This window comes from Oncorhynchus keta, unplaced genomic scaffold (genome assembly GCF_023373465.1).
Source record: "Oncorhynchus keta strain PuntledgeMale-10-30-2019 unplaced genomic scaffold, Oket_V2 Un_contig_5214_pilon_pilon, whole genome shotgun sequence".
NCBI lineage: Eukaryota > Metazoa > Chordata > Actinopteri > Salmoniformes > Salmonidae > Oncorhynchus > Oncorhynchus keta.
In genome coordinates, this window is record NW_026288177.1 from 106,077 (window position 1) to 125,871 (window position 19,795).

A 19,795-nucleotide genomic window follows, 5' to 3' on the forward strand; every position below is an offset into this window, starting at 1 on the left:
CAACGTTATCCTGACCTGGGTATCCTCAACCTAGGTGCTACAACGTTATCCTGACCTGGGTACCCTCAACCTAGGTGCTACAACGTTATCCTGACCTGGATAATCCTCAACAACGTTATCCTGACCTGGGTATCCTCAACAACGTTATCCTGACCTGGGTAATCCTCAACCTAGGTGCTACAACGTTATCCTGACCTGGGTAATCCTCAACAACGTTATCCTGACCTGGGTATCCTCAACAACGTTATCCTGACCTGGGTAATCCTCAACAACGTTATCCTGACCTGGGTATCCTCAACAACGTTATCCTGACCTGGGTAATCCTCAACAACGTTATCCTGACCTGGGTAATCCTCAACCTAGGTGCTACAACGTTATCCTGACCTGGGTAATCCTCAACCTAGGTGCAACAACGTTATCCTGACCTGGTTAATCCTCAACCTAGGTGCTACAACGTTATCCTGACCTGGGTAATCCTCAACAACATTATCCTGACCTGGGTATCCTCAACCTAGGTGCTACAACGTTATTCTGACCTGGTTAATCCTCAACCTGGGTGCTACAATGTTATCCTGACCTGCGTAATCCTTAACCTAGGTACTACAACGTTATCCTGACCTGGTTAATCCTCAACCTAGGTGCTACAACGTTATCCTGACCTGGGTAATCCTTAACCTAGGTACTACAACGTTATCCTGACCTGGTTAATCCTCAACCTAGGTGCTACAATGTTATCCTGACCTGGGTAATCCTTAACCTAGGTACTACAACGTTATCCTGACCTGGTTAATCCTCAACCTGGGTGCTACAATGTTATCCTGACCTGGGTAATCCTTAACCTAGGTACTACAACGTTATCCTGACCTGGGTAATCATCAACAACGTTATCCTGACCTGGGTAATCCTCAACAATGTTATCCTGACCTGGGTAATCCTCAACAACGTTATCCTGACCTGGGTAATCCTCAACAACGTTATCCTGACCTGGGTAATCCTCAACCTAGGTACTACAATGTTATCCTGACCTGGGTAATCCTCAACAACATTATCCTGACCTGGGTATCCTCAACAACATTATACTGACCTGGGTAATCCTCAACAATGTTATCCTCAACGTTATCCTTACCTGGGTATCCTCAACCTAGGTGCTACAACGTTATCCTGACCTGGGTATCCTCAACCTAGGTGCTACAACGTTATCCTGACCTGGGTATCCTCAACAATGTTATCCTGACCTGGGTCATCTTCAACCTAGGTGCTACAACATTATCCCAGAGCAGCCTACTACAAAGCAGGATCAAATAGTTAGCCAGGTATCAACAACGTTATCCTGACCTGGGTAATCCTCAACCTAGGTGCTACAACGTTATCCTGACCTGGGTAATCCTCAACAACGTTATCCTGACCTGGGTAATCCTCAACCTAGGTGCTACAACGTTATCCTGACCTGGGTAATCCTCAACCTGGGTGCTACAACGTTATCCTGACCTGGGTAATCCTCAAACTGGGTGCAACAACGTTATCCTGACCTGGGTAACCCTCAACAACGTTATCCTGACCTGGGTAATCCTCAACAACGTTATCCTGACCTGGGTATCCTCAACCTAGGTGCTACAACGTTATCCTGACCTGGTTAATCCTCAACCTGGGTGCTACAATGTTATCCTGACCTGGGTAATCCTTAACCTAGGTATTACAACGTTATCCTGACCTGGGTAATCCTCAACAATGTTATCCTGACCTGGGTAATCCTCAACAACGTTATCCTGACCTGGGTAATCCTCAACCTAGGTACTACAATGTTATCCTGACCTGGGTAATCCTCAACAACATTATCCTGACCTGGGTATCCTCAACAACATTATACTGACCTGGGTAATCCTCAACAATGTTATCCTTACCTGGGTACCCGCAACCTAGGTGCTACAACGTTATCTTGGCCTGGGTAATCCTCAACAACGTTATCGTGACCTGGGTAATCCTCAACAAAGTTATTCTGGCCTCAACAACGTTATCCTGACCTGGGTAATCCTCAACCTAGGTGCTACAACGTTATCCTGACCTGGGTAATCCTCAACAACGTTATCCTGACCTGGGTAATCCTCAACCTAGGTGCTACAACGTTATCCTGACCTGGGTAATCCTCAACCTGGGTGCTACAACGTTATCCTGACCTGGGTAATCCTCAGCCTGGGTGCAACAACGTTATCCTGACCTGGGTAATCCTCAACAACGTTATCCTGACCTGGGTATCCTCAACCTAGGTGCTACAACGTTATCCTGACCTGGGTACCCTCAACCTAGGTGCTACAACGTTATCCTGACCTGGATAATCCTCAACAACGTTATCCTGACCTGGGTATCCTCAACAACGTTATCCTGACCTGGGTAATCCTCAACCTAGGTGCTACAACGTTATCCTGACCTGGGTAATCCTCAACAACGTTATCCTGACCTGGGTATCCTCAACAACGTTATCCTGACCTGGGTAATCCTCAACAACGTTATCCTGACCTGGGTATCCTCAACAACGTTATCCTGACCTGGGTAATCCTCAACAACGTTATCCTGACCTGGGTAATCCTCAACCTAGGTGCTACAACGTTATCCTGACCTGGGTAATCCTCAACCTAGGTGCAACAACGTTATCCTGACCTGGTTAATCCTCAACCTAGGTGCTACAACGTTATCCTGACCTGGGTAATCCTCAACAACATTATCCTGACCTGGGTATCCTCAACCTAGGTGCTACAACGTTATTCTGACCTGGTTAATCCTCAACCTGGGTGCTACAATGTTATCCTGACCTGCGTAATCCTTAACCTAGGTACTACAACGTTATCCTGACCTGGTTAATCCTCAACCTAGGTGCTACAACGTTATCCTGACCTGGGTAATCCTTAACCTAGGTACTACAACGTTATCCTGACCTGGTTAATCCTCAACCTAGGTGCTACAATGTTATCCTGACCTGGGTAATCCTTAACCTAGGTACTACAACGTTATCCTGACCTGGTTAATCCTCAACCTGGGTGCTACAATGTTATCCTGACCTGGGTAATCCTTAACCTAGGTACTACAACGTTATCCTGACCTGGGTAATCATCAACAACGTTATCCTGACCTGGGTAATCCTCAACAATGTTATCCTGACCTGGGTAATCCTCAACAACGTTATCCTGACCTGGGTAATCCTCAACAACGTTATCCTGACCTGGGTAATCCTCAACCTAGGTACTACAATGTTATCCTGACCTGGGTAATCCTCAACAACATTATCCTGACCTGGGTATCCTCAACAACATTATACTGACCTGGGTAATCCTCAACAATGTTATCCTCAACGTTATCCTTACCTGGGTATCCTCAACCTAGGTGCTACAACGTTATCCTGACCTGGGTATCCTCAACCTAGGTGCTACAACGTTATCCTGACCTGGGTATCCTCAACAATGTTATCCTGACCTGGGTCATCTTCAACCTAGGTGCTACAACATTATCCCAGAGCAGCCTACTACAAAGCAGGATCAAATAGTTAGCCAGGTATCAACAACGTTATCCTGACCTGGGTAATCCTCAACCTAGGTGCTACAACGTTATCCTGACCTGGGTAATCCTCAACAACGTTATCCTGACCTGGGTAATCCTCAACCTAGGTGCTACAACGTTATCCTGACCTGGGTAATCCTCAACCTGGGTGCTACAACGTTATCCTGACCTGGGTAATCCTCAAACTGGGTGCAACAACGTTATCCTGACCTGGGTAACCCTCAACAACGTTATCCTGACCTGGGTAATCCTCAACAACGTTATCCTGACCTGGGTATCCTCAACCTAGGTGCTACAACGTTATCCTGACCTGGTTAATCCTCAACCTGGGTGCTACAATGTTATCCTGACCTGGGTAATCCTTAACCTAGGTACTACAACGTTATCCTGACCTGGGTAATCCTCAACAACGTTATCCTGACCTGCTTAATCCTCAACCTAGGTACTACAACGTTATACTGACCTGGGTAATCATCAACAACGTTATCCTGACCTGGGTAATCCTCAACAATGTTATCCTGACCTGGGTAATCCTCAACAACGTTATCCTGACCTGGGTAATCCTCAACAACGTTATCCTGACCTGGGTAATCCTCAACCTGGGTGCTACAACATTATCCTGACCTGGGTAATCCTCAACCTAGGTACTACAACGTTATTCTGACCTGGTTAATCCTCAACAACGTTATCCTGACCTGGGTAATCCTCAACCTGGGTGCTACAACATTATCCTGACCTGGGTAATCCTCAACCTAGGTACTACAACGTTATTCTGACCTGGTTAATCCTCAACAACGTTATATTTGGGATAAGAGCGTCTGCTAAATGACTTAAATGTAAAATGTAAATGTTATCCTGACCTGGGTATCCTCAACAACATTATACTGACCTGGGTAATCCTCAACAATGTTATCCTGACCTGGGTACCCGCAACCTAGGTGCTACAACGTTATCTTGACCTGGGTAATCCTCAACAACGTTATCCTGACCTGGGTAATCCTCAACAAAGTTATTCTGGCCTCAACAACGTTATCCTGACCTGGGTAATCCTCAACCTAGGTGCTACAACGTTATCCTGACCTGGGTAATCCTCAACAACGTTATCCTGACCTGGGTAATCCTCAACCTAGGTGCTACAATGTTATCCTGACCTGGGTAATCCTCAACAATGTTATCCTTACCTGGGTATCCTCAACAACGTTATCCTGACCTGGGTATCCTCAACAACGTTATCCTGACCTGGGTATCCTCAACCTAGGTGCTACAACGTTATCCTGACCTGGGTATCCTCAACCTAGGTGCTACAACGTTATCCTGACCTGGGTATCCTCAACCTAGGTGCGACAACGTTATCCTGACCTGGGTATCCTCAACCTAGGTGCTACAACGTTATCCTGACCTGGGTATCCTCAACCTAGGTGCTACAACGTTATCCTGACCTGGGTATCCTCAACCTAGGTGCTACAACGTTATCCTGACCTGGGTATCCTCAACCTAGGTGCTACAACGTTATCCTGACCTGGGTATCCTCAACCTAGGTGCTACAACGTTATCCTGACCTGGGTATCCTCAACCTAGGTGCGACAACGTTATCCTGACCTGGGTATCCTCAACCTAGGTGCGACAACGTTATCCTGACCTGGGTATCCTCAACAATGTTATCCTGACCTGGGTCATCTTCAACCTAGGTGCTACAACATTATCCCAGAGCAGCCTACTACAAAGCAGGATCAAATAGTTAGCCAGGTATCAACAACGTTATCCTGACCTGGGTAATCCTCAACAATGTTATCCTGACCTGGGTATCCTCAACAACGTTATCCTGACCTGGGTATCCTCAACAACGTTATCCTGACCTGGGTAATCCTCAACAACGTTATCCTGACCTGGGTATCCTCAACAACGTCATCCTGACCTGGGTAATCCTCAACAACGTTATCCTGACCTGGGTAATCCTCAACAACGTTATCCTGACCTGGGTAATCCTCAACCTAGGTGCTACAACGTTATCCTGACCTGGGTAATCCTCAACAACGTTATCCTCAACCTAGGTATCAACAACGTTATCCTGACCTGGGTATCCTCAACAACGTTATCCTGACCTGGGTAATCCTCAACAACGTTATCCTGACCTGGGTAATCCTCAACCTTGGTGTGGGTTCTCTCCCAGAGCAGCCTACTACAAAGCAGGATCAAACAGGTATCGTTGATAAGCACGGATGTTATAAATGTCACCCGGGACTATGAGCCGCAGTGTTCGGCGTTCTTCCTTTCTGTTGTCCTGGAGTCTACAACTCCAGCACCTGAGGAAAGTACCAGGATGTACCTAAATGTTCTTCGGCTTTTCAACTTTGATAAGCAGCGAGAAATAATTCATTTAAAAATAACAACAACAACAAAAGAGAAACTTATAGATATGCTTTTTCGGGTGTTGAATCAATCGACCCTTCGCTAAAACCCTCTGGTTCCCTTGGATACTGATGCAACCTCTGGTACCCTTGGATACTGATGCAACCTCTGGTTCCCTTGGATACTGATGCAACCTCTGGTTCCCTTGGATACTGATACAACCTCTGGTACCCTTGGATACTGATGTAACCTCTGGTTCCCTTGGATACTGATGCAACCTCTGGTTCCCTTGGATACTGATACAACCTCTGGTTCCCTTGGATACTGATACAACCTCTGGTTCCCTTGGATACTGATACAACCTCTGGTTCCCTTGGATACTGATACAACCTCTGGTACCCTTGGATACTGATGCAACCTCTGGTTCCCTTGGATACTAATGCAACCTCTGGTTCCCTTGGATACTGATGCAACCTCTGGTTCCCTTGGATACAGATGTAACCTCTGGTTCCCTTGGATACTAATGCAACCTCTGGTTCCCTTGGATACTGATGCAACCTCTGGTTCCCTTGGATACTAATGCAACCTCTGGTTCCCTTGGATACTGATGCAACCTCTGGTTCCCTTGGATACTGATGTAACCTCTGTTTCCCTTGGATACTGATGCAACCTCTGGTTCCCTTGGATACTGATGCAACCTCTGGTTCCCTTGGATACTGATACAACCTCTGGTTCCCTTGGATACTGATACAACCTCTGGTTCCCTTGGATACTGATGCAACCTCTGGTTCCCTTGGATACTGATGTAACCTCTGTTTCCCTTGGATACTGATGCAACCTCTGGTTCCCTTGGATACTGATGCAACCTCTGGTTCCCTTGGATACTGATGCAACCTCTGGTTCCATTGGATACTGATACAACCTCTGGTTCCCTTGGATACTGATGCAACCTCTGGTTCCCTTGGATACTGATGCAACCTCTGGTACCCTTGGATACTGATGCAACCTCTGGTTCCCTTGGATACTGATGCAACCTCTGGTTCCCTTGGATACTGATGCAACCTCTGGTTCCCTTGGATACTGATGTAACCTCTGGTTCCCTTGGATACTGATACAACCTCTGGTTCCCTTGGATACTGATGCAACCTCTGGTTCCCTTGGATACTGATGCAACCTCTGGTTCCCTTGGATACTGATGCAACCTCTGGTTCCCTTGGATACTGATACAACCTCTGGTTCCCTTGGATACTGATGCAACCTCTGGTTCCCTTGGATACTGATGCAACCTCTGGTTCCCTTGGATACTGATGCAACCTCTGGTTCCCTTGGATACTGATGCAACCTCTGGTTCCCTTGGATACTGATGCAACCTCTGGTTCCCTTGGATACTGATGCAACCTCTGGTTCCCTTGGATACTGATGCAACCTCTGGTTCCCTTGGATACTGATGCAACCTCTGGTTCCCTTGGATACTGATGCAACCTCCGACAGCGTTTTCCCCCCGGAACCCCATTTTCCCCTTCTAACCGTTGGAGAAATCTCCTCACAATGATCTCAAACTATGTTTTTAATACAATAAACACAATGAAAATAAACACAATGAAAATAAACACAATGAAAATAAACACGACTAAATCAGGAAAACTCTTGGCTATGTTGTGGTGGATTGTCGCTACAACGTCTTCACGGGGGAAACCTGGTCAAGTTGTTTCGTAGTGTGGCTAGCCACTGAATACACCCTGTATAGTACGAGTTACTAACCCATTTTGGGATTAGAAAAGTGCTTTCAAATCGTCTGCTGATGTCGACAGCCAAGATGAGTTAAAATTCCTAATATAGCCATCTTAGCTAGCTAGCATCCATTTAGAGAAAACAAGTTCTAGCAAGTGGCTAGCTAGCGTTTGGTGGTCAATAAGAAAGAGCTAGCTAACCAGCTGAGCTAAGCTAACCAGCTAACTAAGCTAACCAGTTGAGCTAAGCTAACCAGCTAACTAAGCTAACCAGTTGAGCTAAGCTAACCAGTTGAGCTAAGCTAACCAGCTGAGCTAGCAAACACTAACAAAAATCTAGTTTTGGGATTCTGATAATACTCCCAACAGGCTCTGCATTACAGGAATCAGTACCTGGTGCGCTGTTTAATTATTTACATTTTTCCCACTGCCCTTCATGCGTTTCAGGCTCGACTACAGTTGCTATACATTTCAGGGCGGGGCTTAGCGAAACAGTCAATTAGACCTTGCCCATTTTAAGCTCATCTTTTAAAAAAACAATGTAAAAATAGTTAAGGCAAGTTAGCTGGCTAACTCATTGTTCCCGCTTTGTAGTATACCCCACCTGGTGTGGGTTCTAAGCCCTGTTGCGCTCTCTACCCGGTGTGGGTTCTAAGCCCTGTTGCGCTCTCTACCCGGTGTGGGTTCTAAGCCCTGTTGCGCTCTCTACCCGGTGTGGGTTCTAAGCCCTGTTGCGCTCTCTACCCGGTGTGGGTTCTAAGCCCTGTTGCGCTCTCTACCCGGTGTGGGTTCTAAGCCCTGTTGCGCTCTCTACCCAGTGTGGGTTCTAAGCCCTGTTGCGCTCTCTACCCGGTGTGGGTTCTAAGCCCTGTTGCGCTCTCTACCCGGTGTGGGTTCTATGTTCTGTGGGCTCTCTACCCGGTGTGGGTTCTAAGCCCTGTTGCGCTCTCTACCCGGTGTGGGTTCTATGTTCTGTGGGCTCTCTACCCGGTGTGGGTTCTAAGCCCTATCGGGCTCTCTACCCGGTGTGGGTTCTAAGCCCTGTTTAGCTCTCTACCCGGTGTGGGTTCTAAGCCCTGTTGGGATCTCTGCCCGGTGTGGGTTCTAAGCCCTGTTGGGCTCTCTACCCGGTGTGGGTTCTAAGCCCTGTTGGGCTCTCTACCCGGTGTGGGTTCTAAGCCCTGTTGGGCTCTCTACCCGGTGTGGGTTCTAAGCCCTGTTGGGATCTCTGCCCGGTGTGGGTTCTAAGCACTGTTGGGCTCTCTACCCGGTGTAGGTTCTAAGCCCTGTTGGGCTCTCTACCCGGTATTGGTTCTATGTCCTGTTGGGTTCTCTAACTGGTGTGCGTTCCAAGTCCTGTTGGGTCCTCTACCTGGTATGGGTTCAAAGTCCGGTTGGGTCCTCTACCTGGTGTGGGTTCAAAGTCCGGTTGGGTTCTCTATTTGGTATTGGTTCTATGTCCTGTTGGGTTCTCTATCTGGTGTTGGTTCTCTACCTGGTATGGGTTACAAGTCCTGTCGAGTTCTCTTCCTGGTGTGGGTTCTATGTCCTGTCGGGTTCTCTACCTGGTGTGGGTTCCTCCTCCTGGTTCCGTGTCAGAGTGAGGTCTAGAGGTGAGTCGAGGTCAGAACGCTGGGAGCCTGTGGTGGTGGTAAGGCGTGTCTTGGAGGCGTACTCCATGGCAAACTGCCTCACCATCCTCTTCATCAGTTCCTGGGCCACCAGAGGGACGTTAGGGTCTCCACTGGACACCAGCTCTGGACAGACAGCCAATCACAGGTAAACACACTGTCTACGTACATTTATCTCAGCCAATCACAGGTAAGCACACTGTCTACGTACATTTATCTCAGCCAATCACAGGTAAACACACTGTCTAAGTACATTTTTCTTAGCGCCTATAAACCAGGCAGCCAACGATGCTACGTAGCGCTGTTAGCATTAAGAGTGTAAACCAGGTAGCCAACGATGCTACGTAGCGCTGTTATCATTAAGAGTGTAAACCAGGTAGCCAACGATGCTACGTAGCGCTGTTATCATTAAGAGTGTAAACCAGGTAGCCAACGATGCTACGTAGCGCTGTTAGCATTAAGAGTGTAAACCAGGTAGCCATCGATGCTACGTAGCGCTGTTAGCATTAAGGTGTGTAAACCAGGTAGCCAACGATGCTACGTAGCGCTGTTAGCATGAAGAGTGTAAACCAGGTAGCCAACGATGCTACGTAGCGCTGTTAGCATTAAGGTGTGTAAACCAGGTAGCCAACGATGCTACGTAGCGCTGTTAGCATGAAGAGTGTAAACCAGGTAGCCAACGATGCTACGTAGCGCTGTTAGCATTAAGAGTGTAAACCAGGTAGCCAACGATGCTATGTAGCGCTGTTAGCATTAAGAGTGTAAACGCGTCATCTCTGTTCTAGTCGGACGGGGACTCACCTTTCTTATGGAACACAGCCTGGAGGAACCTGTGAGCTGATAGGCTGCTGTCCGAGAGGGAAGGGGCTTGGGAGGGCGTGTCGTCTGAGGGGGAGGCGGCCACCGGGACATGGTCCTATTAGAGGAGGAAGAGACAATGACATCATCGACGCGTCGTAACAACACAAAACCGCAACAACGCCGTAGGGGGCGTTCCTCTGCCCAGACGCCTGCCAGATCTTACAACGTCTGGATCCATATTTTATATATCAGCTAACTGCATCATGATGTCCATGACGCAGTCCATGATGTGGCGTCTGAGCAGCGGAAACACAGTAAACCAATTTCCCTGAGAGAGCTGGAACTAAACTGAAGCGTTTCCCTGAGAGAGCTGGATCTAAACTGAAGCGTTTCCGTGAGAGAGCTGGAACTAAACTGAAGCTTTTCAGTGAGAGAGCTGAAACTAAACTGAAGTGTTTCAGTGAGAGAGCTGGAACTAAACTGAAGCTTTTCCCTGAGAGAGCTGGAACTAAACTGAAGCGTTTCAGTGAGAGAGCTGGAACTAAACTGAAGCTTTTCAGTGAGAGAGCTGGAACTAAACTGAAGCTTTTCCCTGAGAGAGCTGAAACTAAACTGAAGCGTTTCCCTGAGAGAGCTGAAACTAAACTGAAGCGTTTCAGTGAGAGAGCTGGAACTAAACTGAAGCGTTTCAGTGAGAGAGCTGGATCTAAACTGAAGCGTTTCAGTGAGAGAGCTGGAACTAAACTGAAGCGTTTCCCTGAGAGAGCTGGAACTAAACTGAAGCTTTTCCCTGAGAGAGCTGGAACTAAACTGAAGCGTTTCCGTGAGAGAGCTGGAACTAAACTGAAGAGCTGGAACTAAACTGAAGCTTTTCCCTGAGAGAGCTGGAACAAGACTGAAGCTTTTCAGTGAGAGAGCTGGAACTAAACTGAAGCTTTTCAGTGAGAGAGCTGGAACTAAACTGAAGCGTTTCAGTGAGAGAGCTGGAACTAAACTGAAGCTTTTCCCTGAGAGAGCTGGAACTAAACTGAAGCGTTTCCCTGAGAGAGCTGGAACTAAACTGAAGCGTTTCCCTGAGAGAGCTGGAACTAAACTGAAGCTTTTCAGTGAGAGAGCTGGAACTAAACTGAAGCTTTTCAGTGAGAGAGCTGGATCGAAACTGAAGCTTTTCAGTGAGAGAGCTGGAACTAAACTGAAGCTTTTCAGTGAGAGAGCTGGAACTAAACTGAAGCTTTTCAGTGAGAGAGCTGGGAACTAAACTGAAGCTTTTCAGTGAGAGAGCTGAAACTGAAGCTTTTCAGTGAGAGAGCTGGAACTAAACTGAAGCTTTTCAGTGAGAGAGCTGGAACTAACTGAAGCGTTTCCCTGAGAGAGCTGGAACTAAACTGAAGCTTTTCAGTGAGAGAGCTGGAACTAAACTGAAGCTTTTCAGTGAGAGAGCTGGAACTAAACTGAAGCTTTTCAGTGAGAGAGCTGGAACTAAACTGAAGCTTTTCCCTGAGAGAGCTGGAACTAAATGAAGACAGAAAATAGCAGTCTGTTTGTATCACGGAGCTGAACTTACATTGATGAGCAGGCTGCAGAAGGAACAACTGGCCTTCACTGCCCAGTCCTCTAGCTCCTCGGGTTCACAGTCTGGAAACACACACACACACACACACACACACACACACACACACACACCACACACCACACACCACACGATCATATGTCAAAGACAAGACTCTAACACAAAATACCTGTACGCAAATACACACACACACACACACTGACACTCACCATCAAAAATATTGAGGTCTCTGAGCAGCAACGGGCCATAGATTCCCTCCAGAATGCTCTCGAACCCTGGAATACACATGTAGCCTAGTGGTTAGAGTGTAGAGGAGGTAGGTAGACTAGTGGTTAGAGTGTAGAGGAGGCAGGTAGTCTAGTGGTTAGAGTGTAGAGGAGGTAGGTAGCCTAGTGTTTAGAGTGTAGAGGTGGCAGGTAGCCTAGTGGTTAGAGTGTAGAGGAGGTAGGTAGTCTAGTGGTTAGAGTGCAGAGGAGGCAGGTAGCCTAGTGGTTAGAGTGTAGAGGAGGCAGGTAGCCTAGTGGTTAGAGTGTAGAGGAGGTAGGTAGTCTAGTGGTTAGAGTGTAGAGGAGGTAGGTAGTCTAGTGGTTAGAGTGTAGAGGAGGCAGGTAGCCTAGTGGTTAGAGTGTAGAGGAGGCAGGTAGCCTAGTGGTTAGAGTGTAGAGGAGGCAGGTAGCCTAGTGGTTAGAGTGTAGAGGAGGCAGGTAGCCTAGTGGTTAGAGTGTAGAGGAGGCAGGTAGCCTAGTGGTTAGAGTGTAGAGGAGGCAGGTAGCCTAGTGGTTAGAGTGTAGAGGCGGCAGCGTAGCCTAGTGGTTAGAGTGTAGAGGCGGCAGCGTAGCCTAGTGGTTAGAGTGTAGAGGAGGCAGGTAGACTAGTGGTTAGAGTGTAGAGGAGGCAGGTAGCCTAGTGGTTAGAGTGTAGAGGAGGCAGGTAGTCTAGTGGTTAGAGTGTAGAGGAGGCAGGTAGCCTAGTGGTTAGAGTGTAGAGGAGGCAGGTAGTCTAGTGGTTAGAGTGTAGAGGAGGTAGGTAGCCTAGTGTTTAGAGTGTAGAGGTGGCAGGTAGCCTAGTGGTTAGAGTGTAGAGGAGGTAGGTAGTCTAGTGGTTAGAGTGCAGAGGAGGCAGGTAGCCTAGTGGTTAGAGTGTAGAGGAGGCAGGTAGCCTAGTGGTTAGAGTGTAGAGGAGGTAGGTAGTCTAGTGGTTAGAGTGTAGAGGAGGTAGGTAGTCTAGTGGTTAGAGTGTAGAGGAGGCAGGTAGCCTAGTGGTTAGAGTGTAGAGGAGGCAGGTAGCCTAGTGGTTAGAGTGTAGAGGAGGCAGGTAGCCTAGTGGTTAGAGTGTAGAGGAGGCAGGTAGCCTAGTGGTTAGAGTGTAGAGGAGGCAGGTAGCCTAGTGGTTAGAGTGTAGAGGAGGCAGGTAGCCTAGTGGTTAGAGTGTAGAGGCGGCAGCGTAGCCTAGTGGTTAGAGTGTAGAGGCGGCAGCATAGCCTAGTGGTTAGAGTGTAGAGGAGGCAGGTAGACTAGTGGTTAGAGTGTAGAGGAGGCAGGTAGCCTAGTGGTTAGAGTGTAGAGGAGGCAGGTAGTCTAGTGGTTAGAGTGTAGAGGAGGCAGGTAGCCTAGTGGTTAGAGTGTAGAGGAGGCAGGTGTGGTTAGAGTGTAGAGGAGGTAGGTAGACTATTGGTTAGAGTGTAGAGGAGGCTGGTAGACTAGTGGTTAGAGTGTAGAGGAGGTAGGTAGTCTAGTGGTTAGAGTGTAGGTAGACTAGTGGTTAGAGAGGAGGCAGGTAGACTAGTGGTTAGAGTGTAGAGGAGGTAGGTGTGGTTAGAGTGTAGAGGAGGTAGGTAGACTAGTGGTTAGAGTGTAGAGGAGGCAGGTAGTCTAGTGGTTAGAGGAGGCAGGTAGTCTAGTGGTTAGAGGAGGCAGGTAGACTAGTGGTTAGAGTGTAGAGGAGGTAGGTAGCCTAGTGGTTAGAGTGTAGAGGAGGCAGGTAGCCTAGTGGTTAGAGTGTAGAGGAGGCAGGTAGACTAGTGGTTAGAGTGTAGAGGAGGCAGGTAGACTAGTGGTTAGAGTGTAGAGGAGGCAGGTGTGGTTAGAGTGTAGAGGAGGTAGGTAGACTAGTGGTTAGAGTGTAGAGGAGGTAGGTAGTCTAGTGGTTAGAGTGTAGAGGAGGTAGGTAGTCTAGTGGTTAGAGTGTAGAGGAGGCAGGTAGACTAGTGGTTAGAGTGTAGAGGAGGCAGGTGTGGTTAGAGTGTAGAGGAGGCTGGTAGACTAGTGGTTAGAGTGTAGAGGAGGTAGGTAGTCTAGTGGTTAGAGTGTAGAGGAGGTAGGTAGTCTAGTGGTTAGAGTGTAGAGGAGGCAGGTAGACTAGTGGTTAGAGTGTAGAGGAGGCAGGTAGTCTAGTGGTTAGAGGAGGCAAGTAGACTAGTGGTTAGAGTGTAGAGGAGGTAGGTAGCCTAGTGGTTAGAGTGTAGAGGAGGCAGGTAGACTAGTGGTTAGAGTGTAGAGGAGGCAGGTAGACTAGTGGTTAGAGTGTAGAGGAGGCAGGTAGACTAGTGGTTAGAGTGTAGAGGAGGCAGGTAGCCTAGTGGTTAGAGTGTAGAGGAGGCAGGTAGTCTAGTGGTTAGAGTGTAGAGGAGGCAGGTAGTCTAGTGGTTAGAGTGTAGAGGAGGCAGGTGTGGTTAGAGTGTAGAGGAGGTAGGTAGACTAGTGGTTAGAGTGTAGAGGAGGCTGGTAGACTAGTGGTTAGAGTGTAGAGGAGGCAGGTAGACTAGTGGTTAGAGTGTAGAGGAGGCAGGTAGCCTAGTGGTTAGAGTGTAGAGGAGGCAGGTAGTCTAGTGGTTAGAGTGTAGAGGAGGCAGGTAGACTAGTGGTTAGAGTGTAGAGGAGGCAGGTAGTCTAGTGGTTAGAGTGTAGAGGAGGCAGGTGTGGTTAGAGTGTAGAGGAGGCAGGTGTGGTTAGAGTGTAGAGGAGGCTGGTAGACTAGTGGTTAGAGTGTAGAGGAGGTAGGTAGTCTAGTGGTTAGAGTGTAGAGGAGGCAGGTAGACTAGTGGTTAGAGTGTAGAGGAGGCAGGTAGTCTAGTGGTTAGAGGAGGCAAGTAGACTAGTGGTTAGAGTGTAGAGGAGGTAGGTAGCCTAGTGGTTAGAGTGTAGAGGAGGCAGGTAGACTAGTGGTTAGAGTGTAGAGGAGGCAGGTAGACTAGTGGTTAGAGTGTAGAGGAGGCAGGTAGACTAGTGGTTAGAGTGTAGAGGAGGCAGGTAGCCTAGTGGTTAGAGTGTAGAGGAGGTAGGGTAGACTAGTGGTTAGAGTGTAGAGGAGGCAGGTAGCCTAGTGGTTAGAGTGTAGAGGAGGCAGGTAGTCTAGTGGTTAGAGTGTAGAGGAGGCAGGTAGTCTAGTGGTTAGAGTGTAGAGGAGGCAGGTAGCCTAGTGGTTAGAGGAGGCAGGTAGCCTAGTGGTTAGAGTGTAGAGGAGGCAGGTAGCCTAGTGGTTAGAATGTAGAGGAGGCAGGTAGATACAGAACAACAAGACTGAACGACTGGGTCACGTCCACAGATACAGAACAACAAGACTGAACGACTGGGTCACGTCCCTAGATACAGAACAAAAAGACTGAACGACTGGGTCACGTCCCTAGATACAGAACAACAAGACTGAACGACTGGGTCACGTCCCTAGATACAGAACAACAAGACTGAACGACTGGGTCACGTCCCTAGATACAGAACAACAAGACTGAACGACTGGGTCGCGTCTCTGGCAACTGAACCAATAGAACGACCGACCAGCCGGCTTGGGGAGCAACCCTAGATTTGTAGACTACATCCAGTTTGCTGAGTGTTGGGGGCTATTTTGTAAATAACATCGCCAAAGTCGAGGATCGGTAGGATAGTCCGTTTTACGAGGGTATGTTTGGCAGCATGAGTGAAGGAGGCTTTGTTTGCAAAATAGGAAGCCGATTCTAGATTTAATTTTGGATTGCAGATGCTTAATGTGAGTCTGGAAGGAGAGTTTACAGTCTAACCAGACACCCAGGTATTTGTAGTTGTCCACATATTCTAGGTCAGAACCGTCCAGAGTAGTGATGCTGGACGGGCGGGCAGGTGCGGGCAGCGATCGGTTGAAGAGCATGCATTTAGTTTTACTTGCATTTAAAAGCAGTTGGAGGGCACGGACGGAGAGTTGTATGGCATTGAAGCTCGTCTGGAGGTTAGTTAACATAGTGTCCAAAGAAAGGCCAGATGTATACAGAATGGTGTCGTCTGCGTAGAGGTGGATCAGGGACTCACCAGCAGCAAGAGCAACATCGTTGATGTATACAGAGAAAAGAGTCGGCCCGAGAACTGAACCGTGTGGTACCCCCATAGAGACTGCCAGAGGTCCAGACAACATGCTCTCTGATTTGACACACTGAACTCTATCTAAGAAGTAGTTGATGAACCAGGCGAGGCAGTCATTTGAGAAACCAAGGCTGTTGAGTCTGCCGATAAGAATATGGTGATTGACAGAGTCGAAAGCCTTGGCCAGGTCGATGAAGACGGCTGCACAGTACTGTCTTTTGTCGATGGCGGTTATGATATCGTTTAGTACCTTGAGCGTGGCTGAGGTGCACCCATGACCGGCTCGGAAACCAGGTTGCACAGAGAAGGTACGGTGGGATTCGAGATGGTCAGTGACCTGTTTGTTAACTTGGCTTTCGAAGACCTTAGAAAGGCAGGGCAGTATAGATTTAGGTCTATAACAGTTTGGAGTCTAGAGGCAGGGCAGGATGGGCACTGTAACAGTTTGGGTCTAGAGGCAGGGCAGGATGGGTACTGTAACAGTTTGGGTCTAGAGGCAGGGCAGGATGGGCACTGTAACAGTTTGGGTCTAGAGGCAGGGCAGGATGGATATAGGTCTGTAACAGTTTGGGTCTAGAGGCAGGGCAGGATGGATACTGTAACAGTTTGGGTCTAGAGGCAGGGCAGGATGGGTACTGTAACAGTTTGGGTCTAGAGGCAGGGCAGGATGGGTACTGTAACAGTTTGGGTCTAGAGGCAGAGCAGGATGGGTACTGTAACAGTTTGGGTCTAGAGGCAGGGCAGGATGGGTACTGTAACAGTTTGGGTCTAGAGGCAGGGCAGGATGGGTACTGTAACAGTTTGGGTCTAGAGGCAGGGCAGGATGGGTACTGTAACAGTTTGGGTCTAGAGGCAGGGCAGGATGGGTACTGTAACAGTTTGGGTCTAGAGGCAGGGCAGCATGGGTACTGTAACAGTTTGGGTCTAGAGGCAGGGCAGGATGGGTACTGTAACAGTTTGGGTCTAGAGGCAGGGCAGGATGGGTACTGTAACAGTTTGGGTCTAGAGGCAGGGCAGGATGGGTACTGTAACAGTTTGGGTCTAGAGGCAGGGCAGGATGGGTACTGTAACAGTTTGGGTCTAGAGGCAGGGCAGGATGGATACTGTAACAGTTTGGGTCTAGAGGCAGGGCAGGATGGGTACTGTAACAGTTTGGGTCTAGAGGCAGGGCAGGATGGATACTGTAACAGTTTGGGTCTAGAGGCAGGGCAGGATGGGTACTGTAACAGTTTGGGTCTAGAGGCAGGGCAGGATGGGTACTGTAACAGTTTGGGTCTAGAGGCAGGGCAGCATGGGTACTGTAACAGTTTGGGTCTAGAGGCAGGGCAGGATGGGTACTGTAACAGTTTGGGTCTAGAGGCAGGGCAGCATGGGTACTGTAACAGTTTGGGTCTAGAGGCAGGGCAGGATGGGTACTGTAACAGTTTGGGTCTAGAGGCAGGGCAGCATGGGTACTGTAACAGTTTGGGTCTAGAGGCAGGGCAGGATGGGTACTGTAACAGTTTGGGTCTAGAGGCAGGGCAGGATGGGTACTGTAACAGTTTGGGTCTAGAGGCAGGGCAGGATGGGTACTGTAACAGTTTGGGTCTAGAGGCAGGGCAGGATGGATATAGGTCTGTAACAGTTTGGGTCTAGCGGCAGGGCAGGATGGGTACTGTAACAGTTTGGGTCTAGAGGCAGGGCAGGATGGGTACTGTAACAGTTTGGGTCTAGAGGCAGGGCAGGATGGGTACTGTAACAGTTTGGGTCTAGAGGCAGGGCAGGATGGGTACTGTAACAGTTTGGGTCTAGAGGCAGAGCAGGATGGGTACTGTAACAGTTTGGGTCTAGAGGCAGAGCAGGATGGGTACTGTTGTGGTCTAGAGTGTCTCTCCCTTTGAAGAGAACTTCAGTTTGTTGTTGTTGTTGTTGTTGTTGTTGTCACCTTGTTGTTATTATGAAATGATTAAATGGACATGTTTAGTTAACTGTCAGTTATCAAAAACTATTATTATTAAAACGCATTATATTATTATCAAAACGCATTATATCAGATTAGGCTACAAGTTAAACATAAAATAAATAAATAAACAAATGAAACAAACACCGGCTGTTGTTGACAAGCCTCAGTTCATATTATTTCCTACTTAATGAAGTGATTGAAATGACCTTCATCCTCAATAGTCTATTCCAGCAGACTACCGGGGGGAACAAGCATCTCAACAACAACAACCACAACAACAGCAACAACAACAACAACAACAACGACAACAGCAACAACATCAACAGCAACAACATCAACAACAACAGCAACACCAACAGCAACAACATCAACAACAGCAGCAACAACAACAACAACAACAACAGCAACAGCAACAACAACAACAGCAACAACAGCAACAACAACAACAACAACAACAACAGCAGCAACAACAGCAGCAACAACAACAACACCAACACCAACAGCAACAGCAACAACAACAGCAGCAACAACAGCAACAACACCAACACCAACACCAACAACAACAGCAACAGCAACAACAACAACAGCAACACCAACACCAACACCAACACCAACACCAACAGCAACAACAACAACAACAACAACAACAACAACAACAACAACAACAGCAGCAGCAACAGCAACAACAACAACAACAACAACAACAACAACAACAACAACAACAACAACAACAACACCTCACTACTCATGTTTAATACATTTGTCTGTTAATTGGAACCATTCAAGCTGCTAAAACCATTCAGTTTACATCTTGACTACTGCAGACTATCTGAAATGAGAGGTGGGCCTCGTGTGTGTGTGTGTGTGTGTGTGTGTGTGTGTGTGTGTGTGTGTGTGTGTGTGTGTGTGTGAGAGCCTGTGTGTGTGTGTGTGAGCCTGTGTGTGTGTCTCTGAAATAAGATGCAGGCCGTGTGTGTGTGTGTGTGTGCGTGTGCGTGTGCGTGTGTGTGTGTGTGTGTGTGTGTGTGTCATGTGTTGTCTACGCCTATTAAAATGACAAGTCAAACACGTTATAGCTAGTTATAGTAACCATAACAAACATGGCAGCTAGTTATAGTAACCATAACAAACACGGCAGCTAGTTATAGTAACCATAACAAACACGGCAGCTAGTTATAGTAACCATAACAAACACGGTATAGCTAGTTATAGTAACCATAACAAACACGTTATAGCTAGTTATAGTAACCATAACAAACATGGCAGCTAGTTATAGTAACCATAACAAACACGTTATAGTAACCATAACAAACACGTTATAGCTAGTTATAGGAACATAACAAACACGGTATAGCTAGTTATAGTAACCATAACAAACACGTTATAGCTAGTTATAGTAACCATAACAAACACGGCAGCTAGTTATCGTAACCATAACAAACATGGCAGCTAGTTATAGTAACCATAACAAACACGTTATAGCTAGTTATAGTAACCATAACAAACACGGCAGCTAGTTATAGTAACCATAACAAACACGGCAGCTAGTTATAGTAACCATAACAAACACGGTATAGCTAGTTATAGTAACCACAACAAACACGTTATAGCTAGTTATAGTAACCATAACAAACACGGCAGCTAGTTATAGTAACCACAACAAACACGTTATAGCTAGTTATAGTAACCATAACAAACACGTTATAGTAACCATAACAAACACGTTATAGCTAGTTATAGTAACCATAACAAACACGGCACAGCTAGTTATAGTAACCATAACAAACACGGCAGCTAGTTATAGTAACCATAACAAACACGGCAGCTAGTTATAGTAACCATAACAAACACGGTATAGCTAGTTATAGTAACCATAACAAACACGTTATAGCTAG

At 47.5% G+C, this 19,795-nt stretch overlaps 1 protein-coding gene and 1 long non-coding RNA gene across 47 annotated transcripts in view; one reads left to right on the forward strand and one right to left on the reverse strand.

Annotated features, from left to right (window-relative positions):
- LOC127925169 (uncharacterized) overlaps positions 1–15,719 on the forward strand; it is a 42,367-nt gene extending 26,648 nt beyond the window's left edge. The window contains exons 1-8 of one of the 6 annotated variants that reach the window (XR_008119967.1): positions 12,036–12,398; positions 12,497–12,656; positions 13,139–13,234; positions 13,579–13,706; positions 14,072–14,295; positions 14,783–14,878; positions 14,944–15,039; positions 15,097–15,719. This is a non-coding gene — a long non-coding RNA (uncharacterized LOC127925169). Of the gene's footprint in view, positions 1–12,035; positions 12,399–12,496; positions 12,657–13,111; positions 13,267–13,443; positions 13,497–13,578; positions 13,707–14,071; positions 14,296–14,782; positions 14,907–14,943; positions 15,040–15,096 lie in introns of those variants that run through there. The other 5 variants (XR_008119968.1, XR_008119969.1, XR_008119972.1 and 2 more) reach the window with 5 other exon arrangements.
- Positions 1–19,795, reverse strand: part of lcorl (ligand dependent nuclear receptor corepressor-like) — a 50,276-nt gene that overhangs the window by 24,872 nt on the left and 5,609 nt on the right. For all 41 annotated transcript variants that reach the window (XM_052510008.1, XM_052509991.1, XM_052509975.1 and 38 more), the window contains exons 2-5: positions 11,840–11,905; positions 11,625–11,695; positions 10,061–10,175; positions 9,194–9,385 (exon numbers count right to left, since the gene is read on the reverse strand). In XM_052510008.1, the coding sequence (XP_052365968.1) occupies positions 9,194–9,385; positions 10,061–10,175; positions 11,625–11,695; positions 11,840–11,905 (444 nt within the window). The remainder of the gene's footprint in view (positions 1–9,193; positions 9,386–10,060; positions 10,176–11,624; positions 11,696–11,839; positions 11,906–19,795) is intronic.